Genomic DNA, 22,590 nt, shown 5'->3' on the forward strand with positions numbered 1-22,590 from the left:
TGTGCTAAGAGTTAAGAATATAAAGACAAGCAAACAAGAGTCCTTTCATGAAGGGCTCTTAATTATTTTTTCCTATTTTGTAATGTAAATTTTAAAAAATTATCAATTTTTTTACATCACTATAATTTCCCTTTAGATCTCAAGACAAATAGAGGAGGGGAAAATGGGAAAACCAATCTAAATGCTCAGCACATTAAAATAACAACAACACCCCCTGAAAATATATGCAATGTATTACATTCATAGACTTCTCACCTTGACTAAGCATAGGAGTGGGAAATCTTACATTTTAATGAGGAAAAATATCACATAAAGATCTTGTATGGGAGAAGGTCAAAGGAGAGACTGATTATGTTCCAGTAGGAGGGGAAGTGTCTTGGAGATCCTGACAAGTTGAAGCAAAAGTTTGCCTCTCAGAGTCAAGGAATCCAAGGATCCAGATTACTGGTGGGAAAAAAGAGGAAGTGATAGTCTAAGTAGCTAAGGTGCCACAGACAAACTGATTAACTCTTGAAATGAAAATGCAGTTGAGCCTGAACCCGGGGTTTATATACACTGAAAAGCTTCAGTTTGCTTCTTTTCTCACTCTGAGCCCAACTGTTAAATAAATACTTCTGCCTCACCATACCCCAACTAGACAATAATAGTATTACTGTAATCTTCTAGAAATTGGTGCTCCAATTTCATAACTTTACAAAACCATAATGTTGAATGCTATGCAGTTAGAAAACAGTTAATTATTCTGCCCCTGCTATAAGAAGAATGTAATTTTTTTAATGAAACCATCTATAAAGGGAAGAAGGAAGTCTACGCTACTGTTGTTACATCCACTTCCTTTTATAGTTTCAAAGCATTTTTCAACTAACATCTTTGATGTGACTGGCATTAAAATTCATGAACCCATTTTAATCTATTCTAAATGAGGAGTCTTAGAACTTCTGGTTTATAAATCTTTCTAGTCCTTGAATGATCTATGATTGGTGAAGAAACTGTTATTCATGTTTATCTAAAGTCTATTATGTTTAGATGGATGGTTTTAAAATGTTGGGGGAAATTGTCTAAGCTGATAGGAGGATATTTTGTAAAATGGGAATGAAATAGATTTGAGATAAACAAAACCAAAGAGGAAGAGCTAGGCTGGGCTTGCAGAAAACAAAAAGATACTCCATCCTTCTACAACAGATCACTTTTATGACAGGAGGCAAAGCAGATGAAGGAGAGTAATACAAGAATATAAGAGATATGATTTTTAAAAAATCAATGAAAGAACAAATTAAAATAGCCTGTAGTCTAGGGTTAATTCTGTAAAAAGGCTTGGGACAGCCTGTGAGTAAAAGATAAGTAAGAAACAAGAGTTGTATAAAAGTAAATGAAATAAAATCACAAATGTTCCTGGAGTATTAAGATGTTTATTAGTAAAATTTAAATTTCTGGTAAGATTATCCAGTGGCAGTTATCCTTCATTCCCCAAGAATTTAGTGGAGTGCGAGATCTCCCAAATTGTACAAAGCTAAAAAGTTTTTGAGCACAGTCCTGCAAAGCAATGGTTCTTTGGGTCTAGAAACCAGACACTTAAGACTACCCGAGACTCATCACCAGATTGACCAAAGAATGATGAATTTTTGAGACTTCAATAATTCTGAAATAATCTACGAATATATCTAGAGGTCTCATTGGTATTTTACATAGAGAATATAACTACCCGATAAAATTACCAAATTATGGAGTATAGAAATATTAGCAGAAAAAAGTCCTGGATTCTAATCCTGTTTTAATTCAACAATTATTTCTTGAGTGGCAGCCACTTAGTGAGGTTCACATGAAGACAAAAATAAAACAATCTCTATCTCAATGAGTTTTCAGTGGGGAGTTGGAGAAGTAGAAAAGAAAGAGAAAAATGCATAAACATATATGCCAACACAAAATATACCATCTTCCAAAAATCTTAGTGCATTTTAAAATGACAGCTATTAAGCTCTTATTAAGCTATCAATAGTCTAAAGGATATGGTGGGGATAAAGTCAAAATAACTCAACACTTTTATAAGTTCAAATCTGGCCACAGATACTTACTAGCTGTGTGACACTAGGCAAACTATTTAACCTGTTTGCTTCACTTCCTCATCTATGAGATGAGCTGGAGAAGGAAATGGTAAACTACTACAATACCTTTGCCAAGAAAATCTCAAATGGAGTCACAAAAAGTATGACATGACTGAACTGAAAAATAGTTTAAAACTTCACTGGGACTTCTGGGACATTATGTGTACATTTACATGAGTGCAAATATGTGTATAATTCCAGAGTGCAGGTCTAATATGAAGAACAGATATTAAATAATAAGACAAAGATTCCTGTGAGTATGATGAAAAAGTTAGGGGAAATGAAATTAGGTCATCTGATGCATGGTGCTGTCATGAATGGGTATGAAGGAGCAATGAGTGATGGTCGAAGAAGAGATATTCAGCCTAGCTAGTTAATAAATGTTTCCCTGTCCAGGAGGAAAATAGCCTCCACCTCCATCTTTTACCTTCTTCACATATAAAATGAGGAAGCTTGACTAAATCCAGAGTGCTCAAGCTATTTTAATATAATTTCTTTTGTAATTCTATATATTTTATTTTATGCACTCCAGAAGCATTATTTTAAGAATGAGTCCAGAGACTACATTAGATACTGCCCTAGCATTATGACAAAAAAAAGGCTGAGGACCCCTAACATGAAGTGATCTCCGAGGTTTTTCCTTGTTCTCAAAGTCTGTGATTCTGATGTATGTGATATTTGGATATAATTTAGGAGCACACACACATTTTTACATGTACTATTCTGAATAAAGTCACTTCTATTCTCAAAGATGTATAGACTTGTTCCTGTTCTAGGTTACAATATTACTTTTTTAGAAACAAGGACTGTGTCTTTTTGTTGTTTTAAGTCTCCCAAGACCAATCACAGTACTGTGCATATAATGAACACTTCATAAATATTTACAAAATTCTACCAATAGATTCACCAAAAGTATTATGGAAATACTTTAGCCCTTGCCCCTATAAATAGCCATCTTCTCCCTAGAAATTCTTATCTAAAACCTCCATTGTGCAATTCCATTGGAGGAAGTGCACAAACAAACCATACATAATTTCTTTTCTCCTATTTGAATTTAAGTTACTTGAGGGTAGATACTATTGGTAGAATTCTTAAAATGTTTATAAAGTGTCTATTATATCCTAAGTAGACTGATATTTGGGGGAATAAAAAGACAAGACATAGGCCTTGCTTCCAAAAAAGTGGCAGCAGAAGTGACTTTACTGAGAGTGGTACATGTAAAAATGAATACTCTTAAATTAACATATCACATATATCAGAATCACAGACTTTAAAAACTAGGAAAAAACCTCAGAGATCACTTGTCAATTTAGCTTAATTCCTGGCAAATGGTGAGCACATAGTAACAAATATTCTTCTAATCTAGCTACCTAACTATCCATCCATCCATTTACAAACATCTTTGGACATTGGATTCGGAATCACAAGATGATCAAATTCCTGTTCTACCACTGATTAACTATATGATTCTGGGCAAGTCATTTCTTCTTTCCTCCTTCAGTTCCCCTAACTAGAGGTAATATAATAGACAAATTAATCCTGGCAGTCTCTACCACAGAAGTATGTTCTAAGGAAAATTTCCCTGTAAACCTGAAAGCATTACTTATATTGTTCACATAATTTTAGGTTAGGAGAGAAACTTTAGTGCCCATATAGGCCAAATTCTTTATTTTACACATGTGAAAAGTAAGGCCCAAAAAATTTAAGTAATGTGCCCTAACTTATATAGTCATTTCGTAAAAGACCCAGAACTAGGAAAATCTAATATTCATTTGTACTTCATTTTGTACTTTAAGACCTAATTTAAGCCAGGAACTGTGATATCCAAAAAATATATCCCTATTTATTCAGAGGCAACTATTCTAAGAAAAGATGATAAGGAATTTAATTCCCCACCTCCACACTGCCTTATACTTTTTATCCAAATTAGCTTCAGCTCAATAAATCACAAAGATACATTTGCAGATATTCTTGGCTAGGGAGGTCAGTGCTAAAGTGATTATGAAGAACAATCTTAGTGACAAAACCATGACATTTTCACAATTTTTTCATACTCTGTATTTAGCAGTGACGCAACTGAGATAAAAATAATAGTCAGCAATGTCAAACTTATAGGTTATTTTATTTTGTTTTGTCCCTAAATATTCTCAAAGAATGATCTAATTTAAGTCATGGGTTTCTGGCCCTGCATTCAGTTATAAAGATGAAATGAAGATAAAATGTTGAAAATGCTGCACTATAGCAGAAAAAAGGCCTGGATTTGTAGTCAAATAATATGGGTCTGAGTTTCTGCATTTAACTGCATACTTTGGGCAATTTATTAATTATCAAAGCATCCACTGATTAGTAAATGCTGTCAATCATACACTCAACTATACAGAATACTATGATAACACAGCTTATCATGTTCAGAGTACAGATTTCACTGAATTGACGTTAGTAAGCCACAAACATCAATTTCCAGCTCCACTATTTAGGTTTTGGTTACATAAGCAGGATGGATAAAATGAAATTTCAAAGAGTAAAAAAGGGAATATAATGATTCACAGATCAAAGAACAGAAGGCAGGAGGAGAAGATAGTAGCTAAAACAGGAAAATTGCCAGTTGACACTAGATCTGTCATTAGTAAGTTTGATTTTGCAGACTGGCTAACTACCTGACATGCTCATCTTAAGTAAACAACCACAAAAAGTAAAGCCAGAAAATGTGGGCCAGACTAAGTGATCTCTCTAATTCTTTCCAGTTCTAAAACCTGAAATATGAAATGTTTCATCAATATTCAAAAATAGTGATAATTAGTTAAGCAAATTAAGATCCTTCCATTTTTTTGGAAAAAATGATTGAAAGTGAATTTAGGTAATTTTCCTTGCTGATAAAGAAATGTATTAAAATATCTTTATTGATAAACATAAATTTCTTATTCTTAGTCACATAGTTCAGAGTGCTGGATTTAAAGCGTGAAAGCCATAATTCAAATCCTGCCTCATATACTTACAAAATGAGGAGAGTTATAAAACCTATATCCCAGGGCTGTTGTGGGGACCAGATAAAATAAAATAAAAAGGTGCTTTATAAATGTTAGCTGTTATTATTATTATTCTGCAGTGGGGAACAAAAAGTAGCCCTTATTTTCAATATGGCTTCTAATCTAGTGGGAGATAAGACTCAAACACAAACAGCTATAGAACATGAAAAATAAGGCACTGTGCAATAGGATTTCTTCATAATGAAAATAAAATTGATTTTTTAAAAACTTCATCATCTTGACTTTCTTCATTATTTTATTCTAGGATATCAAGTTTTTAGTTAAGGAAACATTTATTTATTAAATGGCTAATTTGTGCTAGGCACTGTGCTGGAATACAGAGGCAGGCAAAAATAGTCCCTTTCAAAAATCTGACAATAAAGGAAGATATGATGCAAACAAGTAAATGTTGTAAATATACATGTGTACAATTTATAAATATAGAAGAAAACTTGAGATCATCTCAGAGGAAACATTAAAAAGAACTGAGAAAAGTTTCTTGGAGAGAAAATAGGGCTTGAGCTGAAACTTGAAGGAAACAAAAGATTCTAGAAGGTAGCAGTGAGGAAGGAGAGAATTTGAGTGAAAATAGTTAGGAGATGGAGTATCTTGTTGGAGAGACAGCAAGAAGGGCTAAATGGCCCAATCATAGAGTAGGTGGATGAAAGTAAGGTGTAAAAAGACTATACATAGGTGACTGTGGTGGAGGAAAAGGTTATGAAGTACAGTAAAAGGCAAACAGATGATTTTATATTTGATTTTAGACTGAAAAGGGAACCAATGGAGGACACTGAATAGAAGTATGACATGATCAGATATGGCTTTTAGGGCTTGATACTTATTTTTACCCATATTACATTAGTAGGAAGAAAAATGATTTGCAAGATCTAAAATAAATCAGTGGTCAAGCCAAATCAACAATCCTCATTTCAGGTCCATAGTCAGACAAACCATTCAGCTTTTATAAGAAAAAAAAAAAAGATAAGTTCTTTAAACCAGTAGTTCTTAGACTTTTTTCCACTGACAACCACTTTTCATGCAAGAAATTTATAGGCAATCCCAGATACATAGGCATACCCAATAGGTACACAAAGGAAACATTATTGATAATAAATTATCATAAAGAAATTTATCTTCAAATAATTCTTTGGTATACCTATAATTTTATTATTTATTAAAGATAAATTTGCATACTAATGAGATGGATATGTTTGTTGATTTTTATATAAAGAATTCAATCTTAGTAGATTAGTAGATTTTACTGTTGTGAAATTTTTCACGATCCCCACTTGCAGTTACACAACCCAATCTGAGATTGCAACCCACAATTTAAGAAGCTTTGCTTTAAACTATATGAAATCTTTTCATAAAAAAGTAGTTCCATATAAAACCAAAGACAACATACAAGGAAAGGGAAAAAAGTTTCACATTGATTAAGGAATGGAATTGATTATCATGAATGGCAATTTATATTTCTAGAGGAAGTGAAGAATTTAAAATAATGTTTGTTTATGAAGGAAAGTGGAACAGTGGATACTGAAAGGGAAAAAAAAAAACCAGGAAGGGGAAATCGAGATAAATTCCCATCCATTAGGATAATTTTTTCCCATCCTCCTCCCCCAATATCTCCTATTGTGTAGCTGCCTGATGAAGCCAAAGTTTTCGTTTTTATCCTCAATTAGAGCTGTGCCATCTTTTAAGGAAGTCATTCGGGACATCCACAGCTCCTTCCAATCAAATTCCCCACTCAAAAGTGAAAAATGTGCCGCTTTCACTGAGGACCATTCTGATTCTGGTCACAGCTAAACGGAAGTCAATGCCCTTGTTGTGAGAAGAAAGAATGGAAAGAAACCCTCTAACTGGGGCTGACTGAGCGGTTTTCTTCTAAAATTGAAAGTACTTTCAGTTGGAGTCATTTCAGTCTACTTTACAACTTTGGAAGAAAGCTGAAAATTTAATAATTTTAGGACTTCCATTGATCTTTCCTATTTAAAATAGATGTGAATCCATATGAATAGAAAGGAAATAAAATCATCCATTTTATAGCCTGCTATTCACTTACCTGCTATGTAATCCTAGGCAAGTCATTAATTTTCTGAGCTTATTTCTTGATCTACAAAATGAGGATGAGAACACTTATTGCTATTCAATCTCTCTGGCACTATTCTTTATCCCAGAGTTGTGGGGTAAGAAAACATTAAAGGGCTTTATAAATGAATTCTAAGTAGTATCATTCTTGCTACTTTTTTCCCAAGTAGGTTTTAAACTGTGTATCTGATGATTAATGATATAGGCTGGAATCCAAGTCTCTGAAACTGTCTAGATGCATACGAATCCTTAAAATCCATGTTATCTCCTTAGGGCTTAGTTTTCTGACTTTGCAAAGTGAAAATGAGCTAATGTCATAAAATCATTTCTTTCATAAATTAATGAGAGAATACTTCTATGACCACTGACTCCTTCAGCACTTATTCTACATCTGCACTGATCAATCAGTTGTTATCAATAACCATTTATCAAGCACTTACAATATGCACAGCATATTGTACAAAACATACAAAAAATAAAGTAAATTCCTACTCACTAAAAGCTACATTATAACAAGGGACTTCTAGGAACAAGTTTATCTTTTGGTCTATCAAATTATATTCTCTTTTATAAATTTAAAACATAACTCAATAAATAATTAAATCCCTACTGGGTTCAAGGCAATTTGAAAGGAACAAAAAAAAAGATAAACAACTATATTTTACTTTGAACTATACTTATTATACTTTGTTTACTTTGGGACATTACATTTTAGGAAAGGATGGAGTTGGACCTATGACTTCTTTTTTTATTATTTTTAAATTATGAAATAAAATAAGCAACTTCTTTGGCATAAAAGGCTCTCAGATATGGACTTCTCTCTAGCAAAGAAGGTTGGTCTGGTACTTATAGTGTTATAGAGTTATCTAGACCAACCAATCAATAACATTTATTAACTAATTACTATGTACCTAGTAAGTGCCGGGATATAATAAAGGGCAAAAGACAGTAATTGACTTTAAGGAGCATATAATCTGATGGAGAAGAACTAAGGCAATTGCTTTTAAATTAAGTGAAGTTAAATTATTTGCTCTTTGCTACATAGTCACCATGCATTAGCAGCAGAACAAGAACCCAGTTCTTCCTATCTTTGAGGCTAGCTCTCTATCCATTATACCATCCTGTCACATTTATTTTAGAATGACTATTTTTCTAAAATAAAGAACAGGTCTTCTGCCTCCAAATTAAATGTGATTTCTATTGAAACTGCAAGGCACTGGGACTAAGATAACCCAAGAACTGTGTGATTAACTTGGAGACATAAGGCATACATAGTAAAAATGAAATAACTATATAGAGAGTGTACGTTAAATGCCAAAAGACTATAATAAGCAGCAAGCACTGAGGAATACAGGGAATGACGAAAGGAAAGCTCACTGAGCAGATAGAGCAGCTGGGTTGGAGAAGTTTCTTGGCATAGTAGACAGAACCCTGGGATTTGGAGACAAGGGAACTGATTCTAATCTTCCTTCTTTCCATCAATAATTAAGAACTGTCCTTCCTGCCTCTCCCTCTCATACATAACTCATTTTTCTTCTAATAACTGACCACTGTAGCAAGGTTTTCATCACCTCCTGTCCAAATTATTGCAAAACCTTGTCCCAAATCTCTCTCCCCTCTGGTCCATTCTCCACTTGAGGGACCTTCCTAAAAAGCAGATTTGTCCATGTGACTCTGCTCTAGAGACACACACACACACACACACACACACAACACACACACACACACACACACACATTCTTTTCATTCAGTTAATTTCAGTGGCTCTTTAATGTCTCCATGATTAAACGTAGAAACATTTGTTTAGCTTTAGAGCCCTTAATAACTTGGCCCCTCTTGTCTTTCTGGTCTTTTTTTTACACCACATTTCCCTCAACCTATTCTGTACTCCAATAATAATGGCCCTTATGTTGTTCTTCTCACAGGTTCCTACATCTCCCTACTTTGTCCATTTTCACTGTCTATATCCCATGTCTGAAAAATGCTTTCCTTCTTTGGCTCCATTTCCAGGCTTTCTTAGCTGTTTAAGCTAAAACTACACTTTCTGCAAAGAAGCCTTGCCCAGATCTTTTTCATGCTAGGGTCTTCCCTCTAAGATCCTGTGCAAATTACCTTGTTTGTACATAGTTGTCTACATGTTGCTTCCCTCATCAGTGTGTGAGCTCCTAGAGAGGAGAGACTTTTTTTTTTTTTTTTTTGCCTATTTTTGTGTGCCCAAAGCTTAGCACTTTCCTAGAACATAGTGACTATTTAATAAATGCTTGTTGACTTGACACTAGTCTTGTGACTATGGACAAGTCACACACTCTGACTGATTCCCCCATGAAAAAGGCACAAAATGCTCTGCTTGGCATTCATATCCTTCAGAGCCTAGTATTCTCTCACCTCTCCAATCCTCTCCTTATTCCCCAATTTTTGATCCAGTGACACTGGCCTCCTGACTGTTCACAGACAAGACACATCATCTCTTGACTGTTGGCATTTTCTCTGGCTGTCCCTTATGCCTTGAATGCTCTCTATTTTCCACTGTGGCTGTTGACTTCCCTGGCTTCATTTAATTCTCAATTACCATCCCACCTCCTACAAAAAGCTTTCTTTAACACCTCCCCCCTTCCTCCCGGTAATTCCAATGCCTTTCTTCTTTTAATTATTTCCTACTTAACTTGTGTATAGTTTGCTTTGTTTACATATGCTTGCTGTTGTTTTCCCCATTAGATTATAAGTTTACTTGAGGGTAGATACTGATTTTTGCATCTTTTTGTATCCTCCATTGTTAGCATAGTGCGAGACACCTAGTAGTGCTTAATAAATGTTTCTGATTGACTGATTTAGACTATCTACCTCATAAAGTGGTCATGAGGAACTCATATTGTAAAACTTCAATAGGTTGGGGTCAGATTTTATATGGCTTTGAATGACAGGTTGAGTTTCTCAACTGAGGATAGCAAAACCATACTGATTTAAAGAAAGATGTTGGACCAGTTGATCTCAAGATAACAAGTGTGCTATCATCCAAGACTATGATCACAAAGTTGAATTGGATGACATCTAAATGCATTCCAGCCACAATAGGCATGTATGAGTCAGGAGGTTATTTTAATAATCCTGGGTTTAGCATTACTCCCCAAGTTTAAGAAATTCCTTTTAGTAATTTTTTTCAATTCAACAAAAAAGACAGACCTAAACTTTTAAAAATAATCTTAACTTTTAAAAATTTTTCTCTAGGGCAGGATTTATACAAAGTTACTTTTCAAATTCCTCTTTTGTCTTTGTCCCACTGCCCCCACACAATTCTACACATGTTGAAGAGATTAGAAATGTTTCCATTCTGAGCAAAGAGATTCTAACTTGGATTTAAACTCAGAAGATCTGAGCCAGAAATATTCTTCTTAGTACTTAAGTTTGTTCTAGAGGAGGCTCAGTTTTTCCTCTGGAAGATTGGAAAGAATAAGTAATTGGAGGCAACATTAGGTAAAAGATATAATGCTGATGTTGAACTTAAAGGACTTAGAACTGAATCTTGATTTTGACCTTGACTTTGAATTCATTACCTCTTTGATCTTGAGTCTGTTTCCTTTTCTGTTAAAATGGGGGTTCCTATATATGAGCTTCAAGATTCCTTCCAGGTCTCAATCTACAATCCTATGAAGGAGACTAGAATGATGAGGGGACTTGAAACCTGGCTATAAGGGACTGAAGAGATTATGGAACTGGAATATCCAACCCAAAGACTAGAGGTATGGAGCACCTAAAAGCCCTCTTCAAGTATTTTAAAGGCTCTCAGGTGAAAGAGGGATTAAATCTTTCTGCTCAATTCCAGAGGCAAAAATGTGAAAGGTATTCAGTTTCTTACAACAGGAAATGTAGGAGAAATAGGGTAATCCTTTGTGAGAGAGAATTCCTATTGTTTAAACACTCAGATATCTTTCAACTCTGAGATTATATGATTTGATTGAGAATTTAAAGCATGACCTTTTACTTCATAAAACTTATAAAATCTCTTTAGCACTAAATTCAATATATGCATATTGTGTGTACACAGTCATACACACACATAAATACAGGTAATTTTTCACATATAATATATACGATATATAAAATAAAATGAAACTCAAATTATGGCCAAAGGATAGCACAGAAAATATATATTTTCCTTTAAAACTTTGCTGTTTCTTAGACATGACCATTGACCATTGCTCTGGCCTTTTTGCTCTCCTGACAGCATTTCTTAAAGCATGAGAGGCAGATTGTTCTACTGTTTTTATGCCCTAGACCAAAGGGCCATAATTTGGATTCTTAGTCACTTAGTCCATAATTTGGATCACTTAGTCAATAGTTTTGAACAACAATTTTTTGATAGCACTTCACCTCGAAATTACAAAATTAGCTTAAGCTAAAATCCTGCTTTGCGAGAGAATGAGGCAGAATTGTTCATGTAATCTCTTAGGAGAGAAAAAAAAAGTACTTCTTCCCCCAGTAGAATATAAATCATAACCTAAATGATAAGTGTGAGTTGTGGCCAAGGAAAAATGATGACCTGAAAATAAAATAATCAGAGTAAGACTCTCATTAATCCATGGTGATGTTAGCAAAGAAATATGGAAGTCACCAGGAAAGGAACTTTGGAGTAGAGGAAGCTGTTTCCTATATTCAGAGTCAGAATCCCTGCCACTGACCTACAACTCTCTAAATCTTAAGAGTTAAGAATTATTTCTTTAACAATAAATTTTAGCTTCCTTAACTAAAAAAATGTGAAAATAACAATGCCTTTCAAGCCTAGTCACAGGATTGTTGTGAAGATCAAATCAGATGATATATATATATATAGTGTTTTTGAAAATCCTACATCATCCAAATTTATTGTGACTAATAAAAGCCTCTGTGTTAAATGCTGAAGATAGAAAAATAAAAATGAAAATCCACAGGGAGTTTATATTCTATTAAGGAGATAAGATGTGCACACATATGTATATATACTAAGGTCAAGGTCAAAGAATTATCTATTCATTGACCATTAAGAGGTTCTAAAAGTCTAGAAATTCAAAATAAGAGGTAATAGCAATTCATTTCACCAATAAATGACTCAGTCTTGCTTACCAGCAATTCATGCATCCTTGATATCACATGTTTTATATGCCTCGGCTTAGTCATTCTGAACTTTGATTAAGAGAAGGCAATAAATCTCTGGGGTCAATGACCTTATAGAAAATCCTATACCATCAATATGGGCATTGGTATAGAGCAACCACAGGCACTATGACATATATAGACATCTATAAGTCTGAAATAAGGCCCCATTTGTGAGGAAGGGATATGCATGGAAAGAATGGTTTCCTCATAAGCCTTACACATCTCATCAACAGCTACTAAATCACAAAAGTTCTTAAGGAAACTTAAAGAAAATCAATTATCATAAATTAATAGCACCAAATAAACTGACCAGTAGGTGAACTGAAAAAATGAACTGAAAAAGGTCATTGTTTAGGCAATCGGAGGCAACTTTGTATAATGTATACTGACTCTGAACTTAAAAGACTTAGAGTAGAGATTTAGAGAATCTTGACCCCTACTTTCCATTACCTATACATTCTTGAGTCAAGATATCATAATAATCAAAATACAAAATATATACCATACATGAATTCAGCTTGATTTTATGGATTTTTTTCAGTGCCTTGTTTTAATAGTGAAGAATGGACAAATTGGATGACAAAGTAAACCAACCTATAGTATAATAGAAATAATAATGGATTTGGAATAAATACAATGGATTCAACTCTAATCTCTACTACAAGATCACCTGTGTGGCATTGTACATATCATTATACCTCCCTAAGTATCAGTAAAATGAAAGCATATGATTCTGAATTCTGCACCCTTCCCCTCCCCTTCTTGTTCTAAATTCTATGATCTTAGAATTAACAAGATGAAAATGACAGTTAGGAGAATCAGATATTTTGAGATCATAGCTACCCTATCTATGAATGTGTTTGTATTACATATCTTAAGAGCAAATGCAGACCAAATCATTTAAGAAGTCATAATCATAATGCAATCTTCCCATTGAAACTTTTCAGTTTCATTATCACCAATTACTCTACATTCACTATTTTCTCCATTAATCCATCTATATAGGGAGATAATTAAGAGGACACTGAGTACAAAATGTTGCCTGGGGCAAAGCAATTTATAAGTTTTTTATTTCCTGTCTGTTACTAGATACTGCCAGGATATTTTAAAACACTCCAGGCAATTGTCTTAAACTAGCAATAAAATTTTACACATTATTTCTGAAATGATTTTTAAAAAAATATCTAAAACAATTCTGGTCACACTAAGATCCTTATTTAATAAGCAACTTCAGTCATGTATGAGAATTAGACAAAGTTCAAATAAGACAAAATGAAAAGTATTTCTTTAGAAGATCATGGGTCTTCTCCATGCAATGGATTTTCCTATTCAAATGATTCACCATCTACTCAGTATAGAGTTATTTTTAGTTTATGCTGATGGGCTAATAAGAACTTGAGAAACAGTGTAGTATAGTGTAGTGGTAAAATCACTATATTTGGAGTCAGAGAAACTAAGTTCAGATCTCAACTTTGCTACTTATTACCTATGTGATTGATAGTGAACAAGTCACTTCATCTTTCTGGACCTCATTTTCTTCAAACATCAAACAAGAAGGATTGTTTCTGAGATCATATCTAATCTAAATCTATATTTTTATGAAATTTTTAAAAATTATCATTCTAAAGCTCATATACACAGTTTTACTGAAGGCAGAGGGAAAAAAGTCACCAATATTTCATTCAATCAGCAAATACTTACACGGAGGGGCCACTACACACAAGGATATATACTTGACAATATAAAAATACAAAAGAGAATAAAACCCTGCCCTCAAGGGAAATTTAGTCTAATCAATTAGACAACTTCATTATTCTTAAAAACATGTGAGATAGAAGGGCCTTAGAGATAGAAAAATCCTTTCATTTGTATGTAAGGAAACACTAGCCCAGAGAGGTAAGGTATCCTAGTTTTGCAGGTTTAATAGAAAGGAACTTGGAAGTCAAGTCGTCTAATCTCTCATTTATAGATAGAAAACTGAAACAAAACATTTGTTCAAGGTCAACAAGATGACAGGTAGCAAGAGTCAGAATTTGAACTCAAGTCTTTTATTTTCCCTATACCATAGTTGACCAAGATCACACTTAACAAGGTAAGAGTAGGAAAACCAAAGTATGGTTAGTATGTTAAACTTACAGTCAAAAAAGTCTGGATTTGCATCCCACCTTCAACATTTACTGGTTATATATATCCTCCCTGATTCTGTACAACATGTTAGTCTTTTGTCATCATGCCATACCATAACTATTAAAGATAAGAATTCTTTTTCTTGTCCCATCCCAGCAGGCTTTATTATGATTTAGGGTTTTGTTCTTAGTAAGGTAACAAGTAGAAAAATAATCAAATTTCAAATAAGCCAATTGGATAAAAGTTGCTTAAATTTTGCAGAACTACTAAATGATAATCTTGTTATTGTTGGTAAAGAAATTAGTTTTCATTAGTGACTTGACTCCCGATCTAAAAGCTTAATTCCTTTCCATTTAATTGCTAAGCTAAAACTGACATTATATTTGCCCCAGGAATAGCCATCATTTTCCTTTGTGGCAGATGTCCACATGCTTCTCAAAGACCCATAAACCTTTTTTTCTGCTGGCAGCTCATTAGTAGACTCAACATGCTATAAAAATGTATCATTTCCAAGAATAATTTATTTTTAAAAGGTTCCAAACCACTTCCTCTTGCAATATTTTTGATGAGGTTAAAAACAAGTCTTGATTCAGTTCATTTAGGGCTCAATTAAAATATCTTTTCTATATTTTAACTATAGCAACTCTGGATGTTAAAAAATCATTAAATATCTTAAAAGAATGAAACCATCTGTTTTCCTCTTTTTCTGCAATTTGTAGCACAGCCTGGCACATAATACTTCTCCAGAGACATATAACACAAGGGAATACAAATCCAGACACCAGAAAAGTCACCAGAGAAGCAGATTTCAGCAGAATCACCACCCTGTTTTGAAGGAATCTTATCTGTTTGCCTTTTCCTCCCTCTTTGAAGGAAAACCAGCACTAGAACAAGGGTATCATAGTCTAGGCAACAGCTAAGAAGGCTTTTTCTGAGCTTAAATGCTAGCTCTGACTTCCTTAGCATGCAAGACCATTACCACTCTTATTATGGCAATTGACATTAATTGCTGCTTCTATTTGGACTGCCTTGACTTTCTTATTCTGGTAACCATATACCTATCACACAAATCATCTAATCTCTTTCCATTCACCTTGATTGTACTTTAAGGAATATGACAGAAGCCCTTCAAGGTCAAAAGCAGCTTTATCCTCTTGGTAAACTCTTGCAACATGATTAATCCCACTGCTTAACCTTGCTAGTATTGTTAAAGGTTTATATTTGGTAATTAAGCTAAACCATATGCCTAGGTTAAGTCACATATACCCCATTTCCAAATACCCCCAAACTCTAGACCTTTTGATTGTTCCATCATAGGACAATAGAGTCAGAGGTGCCCTTAGAGATCATCAAATATAACTCCCACATTTTAAAAAGAAGGAAACTAAGACAAAGTCAGATCTCTGGACCAAAGGCATATAGATTGAATGTGGCAGACTTGAGTGTCTTCCTCTCCTTTTTATACCTATTATTCTGATTCATTTATTCATTTAATTATCTATTTATTTATTTTGACTAGGTTAAAAAGGCTTTACCTTGCTTTAATCACTAAATGTGTAGTTGCCTCAGTCAAAACAAGACCTATTAAAGATATTAGAACACTGGACCCAGATGGTTCCAGAAGAGAAAGGGAGGCAGGTGACCTTGACCAACCCTCCCTCACTTCAATCAGTTTAACCAGCATATCATGGCATCACCTCTCTGATATCATGGTTCTCTTTGAGAATGAAGGACAAACAATAATAAACAACAACCTCTGAAAGTAAACAGAACTGAGACCAGAGGTTTGTACCTGTGTCCTCTGCTTCTAAAACTGAGACTCGAGGTCATTCCTGAGAGCTCTTCTCCTTTTTTCATTATTCACTCTTTTCATTTTGAAAATGGCACTTCAGGAACCCATTCTTATTTACAATGCTGCCAATGTGACTGAAGAGGTCACAGGAAATTAAGAAACTTCAGGAGCCAATAATGTGTCCTCAGTAGAAGAACCCCAAAGGGAAAGAATAATGAAGTTGGTTACTGCAACAATCATTTTCCTCTGGGATCTTTCCAAGAAGAGTACATTATTGTCTCCTGCAGAAACAAAAATTAAAAATCAAGTCCACTAGAGCTTTTCACCATGATGGTTCAATAGAACCAGCATTTTCAAAAAAAGATGTCGGAAAATTCTTTCCTTTTTTGGTTTGTTCCCTTTCACCAGCCTGCCTTAAAAGTAATGATGTTAGTATCATCTAAGTAAGATGACACTATCATCTTTGGAGGTATATAGGAGCCAACTGGTGAGCCTAATTTGAGGAAACTGGTCTGTGATTAAAACGGGGTAGAATTTGCATTCTCCTAACCACTGCATATGAACCACTACCCACTCTCCATACCAAGATTATGAATATCTTTCAAATTAGCTAAACTACACAATCCCTGCCCTGCCAGATTAGCAGAATGGCTTCCTACCACTCTGCCAGACATTCCAGGACCTGCTTTTAACTGTTGCCTTTAACAACTCATTTAAGAAAAATCATCATTAGTCTATATCTCACCATTAAGTTGGAGATAATATAATTGGCAAGGAACTGTGTAAGACTCAGCATCTGTATCCTTCTGACCTTCTGTGACTTCTGTACCCTCCTTTAGATATAATGAATTATGACATTTGCCCCACTACACCCAATACTTTCTCCTTTGTATTTAAAAGATCCCCTTGTCCTCCAGTGATTGCTACTTACATAATCAGGCCAGATAACTAGAGACCACCAGACTAGCTCATGGAAGTTCATTAAGTTCTTGGAAGTTTACTAAGTGTTTCCCTTCCAACAATCCTAAAGTTCATTATCTCTACTTCCTAGAGGAAGAAACAGAAGCTCAATAGACTCCTAACAATGACACTGGGGGGAATGCTATGAGATGCATGTGAACTGGATTGGAGGGAGGCAAGGTCACCTGCCTCAGTTATTCCTTTGAAACTATCTGGATTCAGAGGCCATACAGACTAACATTACCAATCAATGGTTACATAGCTAGTGGAATTAGAATGAAAGCTGAGGTCTCCCAAGATGAAAATGGAATAGATATAAAATATATCAAGTACTTATACCAATGACATAGTGTCATTACCTTTGTAATTAATCTATGATTAATAATATCTTCCCTTACCTGGATTGGGTTGAAGATATTCAATTGTTTTGGTCATTATTTCCATCACAGCCCTGCTGGTGACATCCACTTTCTGAAAAGAGACAAAAAGCATTGATGGAAAAAAAAATAAAAGAGATGATAACACTTTGAAAGACCTCAGAACTTTGACAAAATTACCAACTAATCATGGAGTCAAAAGACGTATGCTGAAGCATAGATTCACCCTCATACAGAGAAGTGATGGACCAAATGTACAGAATGTGCACATGTGTGAATGCATGTATGTATGTGTTTTCACTAGTTTGTCAGACATGTCTGACTTTTCATGACCCCATTTGGGATTTTCCTAGCAAGGATATTACATTGTTTTGCCAATTCCTTCTCCAGCTCATTTTATGGTTGAGGAACCTGAGGCCAAAAGGATGAAGTGACTTGACCAGGGTCAGATAGTAAATATCTAAGACTGGAGTTGAAATCAGGAAGATGAATCGTCCTCATTCCAAGTCTGGCTCTCTATCCTCTGTACCAACTACCTGCCCAGAGATAAATAAGACCATGCATTCTCAGACATGGCCAATGTATTCACTTGGTTTGACTACATAATTGTTATAAAAGGCTGCTACAATGGGTTTGAGGATACATAACGAAGTGGGAAGAGATATTGCAAAGTAATGTGCAAAGAAAAAAAATTAATAATTTTTTAATGTATAGAAAAAAATAAAGTTCATAAGCATATTATAGGTTCATATCCAAAGCATGCCCTAAGAACCGATGTTTTGTGAATGGAGTCTATTATCTATGCAATTTTAAATCCAACAAGGATATATAAAAGTTAGGGGATTTTTAGTACTAATACCATCTATAAATATTGATTTTACTATAAGAATCTCAAAATATCTCCAACATAATTGATTGGTTGTTGTCATCCTTTGTTTTCAGAGAGAACCCAAATGACATCACTATAATATCAATTGTTCAGTCATGTTCAACTCTGTGACCCATGGACCATACCATCCATGTGGTATTCTTGTCGGAAGAGTGGTTGCCATTTTCTTCTCTAGTGGATTAAGACAAATAGAGATTAAGTGGCTTGCCCCAAGTCACACAGCTAGTATCTGAGTGATATTTGAACTCACGTGTTCCTGATTCCAGGTCCAGCAGTTCTATTCACTGAATCACCTAGCTGCCTCCTAAGTATATTAATAGCCATGGATATACTCATCAATATGCTACTTCATGATGATGCAGGTGTGGTCCCTTTAAGAATTGACATATTCCTTTCTTTCTGATTCCCACTCCTCCTAGTTAATGTAATTATCAATCAAGGACCTTTTGATTTACAAATCCTGGTCCCTTTGAATTCCAATAGAAGATCCAGGCCTGTCCCATCCCCATCCGGATCTGAGCCAACTTGGGACTATACCTACAGGCCCCTCTAGCTAAATCTCCCATTATAAAGGGCAAAGCTGGGACCCCCTCTTTACAGAGGTCCCAGACATGCCAGCCTTATGCCTGCCATGTCAGGACTCTCTGTCCACTGGAACCCTCTGTTTGGTGCCCTTCTTATCTCTGCCTTCACCTATTTCCTTAACTATACTTTAACCTTACTTCCAAACTCCATAATAAACCTCTTTTATCAATCTAGCTTTTTAGGCTAATAAATGCTTTTATTGGGGGATCACGCTGCTTCTAGACTTCATTTAACTCAGTATCCTTGCGCCAGATCCAGGGGGGGTTGCAGGGGAGCTCTGTTTGACTCCCTGTACCCCATATCTAGACCTCATCAATGATAGATACTAAAACATATGGTATCCCTGCTTTTGCAGAAAAGACTGACCTAAACCATTCACAAACTATCACCCAGTGCCTTCACAGGGACTGCAGGGAAAAGAGAGGCTCCAACTCCCTGCATCTCACTTCTTAAGGCAGGTTTCAATGTCTCACGACACTCCAGAATCAGCTAGTGCTTCCCTTGTAAAATACTCCTCCAGCTTTAGCACAATGTCAGGTTTCTACTGTCTGTGAAGAGGAAAAACAGCTGGTCTCTATCCTTCTTACATATTGTGACATTTCTCTCTTACTTGGTAAGCTGCTAGTTTCTGTTATGGAAACCACTTGGAGTTTGTGATAGTGAAAAACATTTCCCCATCAAGCCTCAGAATTTAAAGTAAAGATTAAGAGACTTAAACTGAGAAGCTTAGAATTTAGAATTAGAGATGGGAAGGGAAGAGCTTTTTTATGTGTGGGTGTACGTTGTTATTATTGTTAATCAGACTTCTAAAAGTGACCTTTCTTCATGAGATTAAAGATAAGATAATTATGCTGGTTTATCAATAAAATAGATTAAGGTTCTATGTATAATACTTCCAATAATTGTTCATTCAAAAATGTAAATATGTAAAATATGTAAATTATGTAAAATATGTAAAGCATATTTATTTTTGTATCAAATATTTACTTATATTTTACCCAAGATTTCAAACAAGCAAAGATTATTATCCCTTGGCAGACAGAATCTTAAAGAGAGGGTGATTAGATTTAGAATAGAAAAACTGACCTTGCTTAGATCTACTAATTTGCTAATCTCCATAGACATTATTATTGACGAGTTCATATGAAAGAGCAGCAGCTCTCCAGAGTGGGGAACTTTTCTTCCTAGAATTGGATTTTGAGTTAGGGGATCTAGAGTTAGTAGTCCCTGCTACTAAACCTATTTCAGGACATGATAAAAATAAATGCACCCCTTTTCCCCTGCCGGGTGGCTTGTTTGTTGCACTGGCTATTATCTGAAATTAAATTCAGCTCCTATTGCTCCTACAGAAAGGCTACACTAAAGGCTAAATCCAGAATGCAGGAGACCACGACAATTTTAATTCTACTTTGGAAACTGGCATTATTTCTCAAGGAAAAAAATGACAAAGGAAACACATTTATTGTGTTCCTCCTGAGCTCAGCAATGTAGCTCAGACCAGTCATGATACAGAAAAACGGACACTAGTTTTAGAGTCAAAGAATGCTATTATTCAGTCATTTTCAGTCATGCCTGACTTTTCATGACCATATTTAGAGTTTTATTGGCAAAGATAGAAAAATAGTTTGCCATCTCCTTATCCAGCCCATTTTACAGATGAGTAAAGTGAGAAATGGGGTAAAATGATTTACCTAGGGTCACACATCTGTTAAGTGTCTAAGGCCAGATTCAAACTCAGAAAGATGAGTCTTTTTCACTTCAGATCAAGCACTTTATCAAATGAGCTACTTTGCTATCCATTGTCAGAGAACCTAGATTTGAATCCTACTTATGGTCTATGTGTAACCTTGAATAAATGAAAATTACTTCATTTTTCTGTGCCTTGGTTTCCTCATCTCTAAAACAAGAAAATTAAACTGGATATCACTGAAGTTCCTTCTAGTTTTACTTTCTTAAATTAAAATTTATCATTGAAATATTTAACTGTATCTAATACAGACTCTTATTTGAGAAGCGCTAACTTTTCATTCAAAAATCCACTCAGGTAGTGTTTAACTAAGCTTTTAAGGAACCTATACTGTGTGTGTGTGTGTGTGTGTGTGTGTGTGTGTGTGTGTGTGTGTGTGTGTGTGTGTGTATGTGTGTGTTTAAGCAACAAAAACGGTTTCATATACTGGCACTTAAATTACTAGGGAGAAACACTTACTGTGCAGGGAGCCTGTAGAAGCAACACATTCCCATTATTATGTTCAATAGTCTCACTGAGGAGGCTGGCAGGGTTAAGAGGCACACACCTGTGTTTTCAGTGCATCTCAGCTGGAGAGTGTCTTTGGTGGTTGATATTAGAGAAATGAGCTTTAGGAATCCCCACTTGCTTTATCCAGTGGCAATACTCGATGTCAACCTTTAATTTATTTCATTCAGTTGTATAATTGCTCCTTCAGGAATAAAGCTAAACTGAGCTCTCTTTCTCTCCAAAACTGCTGATCCTATAAAGAAGGTTCTTTTGGGAGTGTTTGAAAGTTGAACTGCAATGCATTTTATGTGACTAATAAGCAAAAGAAAAGGAGAAAGGGTTGAGATTCCAGGTCTCTTGATCTTCATGGCTAACAAATTTCAATTGCCCCTTTAGCAGAAATAAGGAAGAGTGTAGAATACAAAGTTTGCAGCAGAATCCTACCCACAAGGCACAAGGTCTGCAGGGTGAGACAAAAGTCTGCTTACTGGGTCCCAAGGAGACATTTTATTTAAAATGTAAAAGAAAACACAGTTTTAAAAGTTAGAATTTGAATTTATTTTATATTTAAGAAGAAAAAGTACACAATGGGGATTTGGAGTTTCATAAAAATTATCTTTTTATTTTCTACTCTGCACACAAAACTGTTCTTTTTTTTGTTTTTAGTGTTAAATTCAGAATACAAACAATAAACAAAAAAAGAGATGCAGTTAGGATGTTCCATCTTCCCCTATTAAGAGAAGAGTGGGAGATAAGAGACTCTTGAGGTATGACAAGCTTTCTTCTCCATTACCAAATGAACTTTGGAAGTTCTCCTCATTTTTTATTTTGATTTTCCATCCTTTTATCTCCAATCAGTTTGGCTTAATCTAGATTTCTCAGGACTTTACACGATTCCTTAGAAAGTGCCACTTTAATTCACTCTCCTGTTTGCTCCTATAGTGTTAGTGGTTCTCAGTTCCTCTTGTTCCAAGATTCCCTCACTCTGGAACTTATACCTTCTACCACAGTTTTCCTGATAGAGCCAGATAAAATGTTATCACTCTCTACTTGAATCTCTTGGGTTTTTTTCTTGACATAATGTGCTTACTCATTTTTTTCTTATAAACATTATTTATATGCACAATAAACATTAAATTGTAACTCTGGGGAAATATATTGTTTTACATGTTTGCATCTTTGAAAGCTTAGTCCACAGTTGGTGTTTAATAAACGTTTACTAAAATTTAATTTGGACCATCATCTTACACAGTAAACCACAATAAACTCAAATTATAT

At 34.8% G+C, this 22,590-nt stretch overlaps 1 protein-coding gene across 1 annotated transcript in view; it reads right to left on the bottom strand.

Moving 5' to 3' along the window:
• SH3GL2 (SH3 domain containing GRB2 like 2, endophilin A1) overlaps positions 1–22,590 on the bottom strand; it is a 226,358-nt gene that overhangs the window by 20,116 nt on the left and 183,652 nt on the right. The window contains exon 3 of the mRNA XM_051987069.1: positions 17,624–17,696. Within this exon, the coding sequence (XP_051843029.1) occupies positions 17,624–17,696 (73 nt within the window). The remainder of the gene's footprint in view (positions 1–17,623; positions 17,697–22,590) is intronic.

Source organism: Antechinus flavipes, chromosome 1, assembly GCF_016432865.1.
Source record: "Antechinus flavipes isolate AdamAnt ecotype Samford, QLD, Australia chromosome 1, AdamAnt_v2, whole genome shotgun sequence".
Classification (NCBI taxonomy): domain Eukaryota; kingdom Metazoa; phylum Chordata; class Mammalia; order Dasyuromorphia; family Dasyuridae; genus Antechinus; species Antechinus flavipes.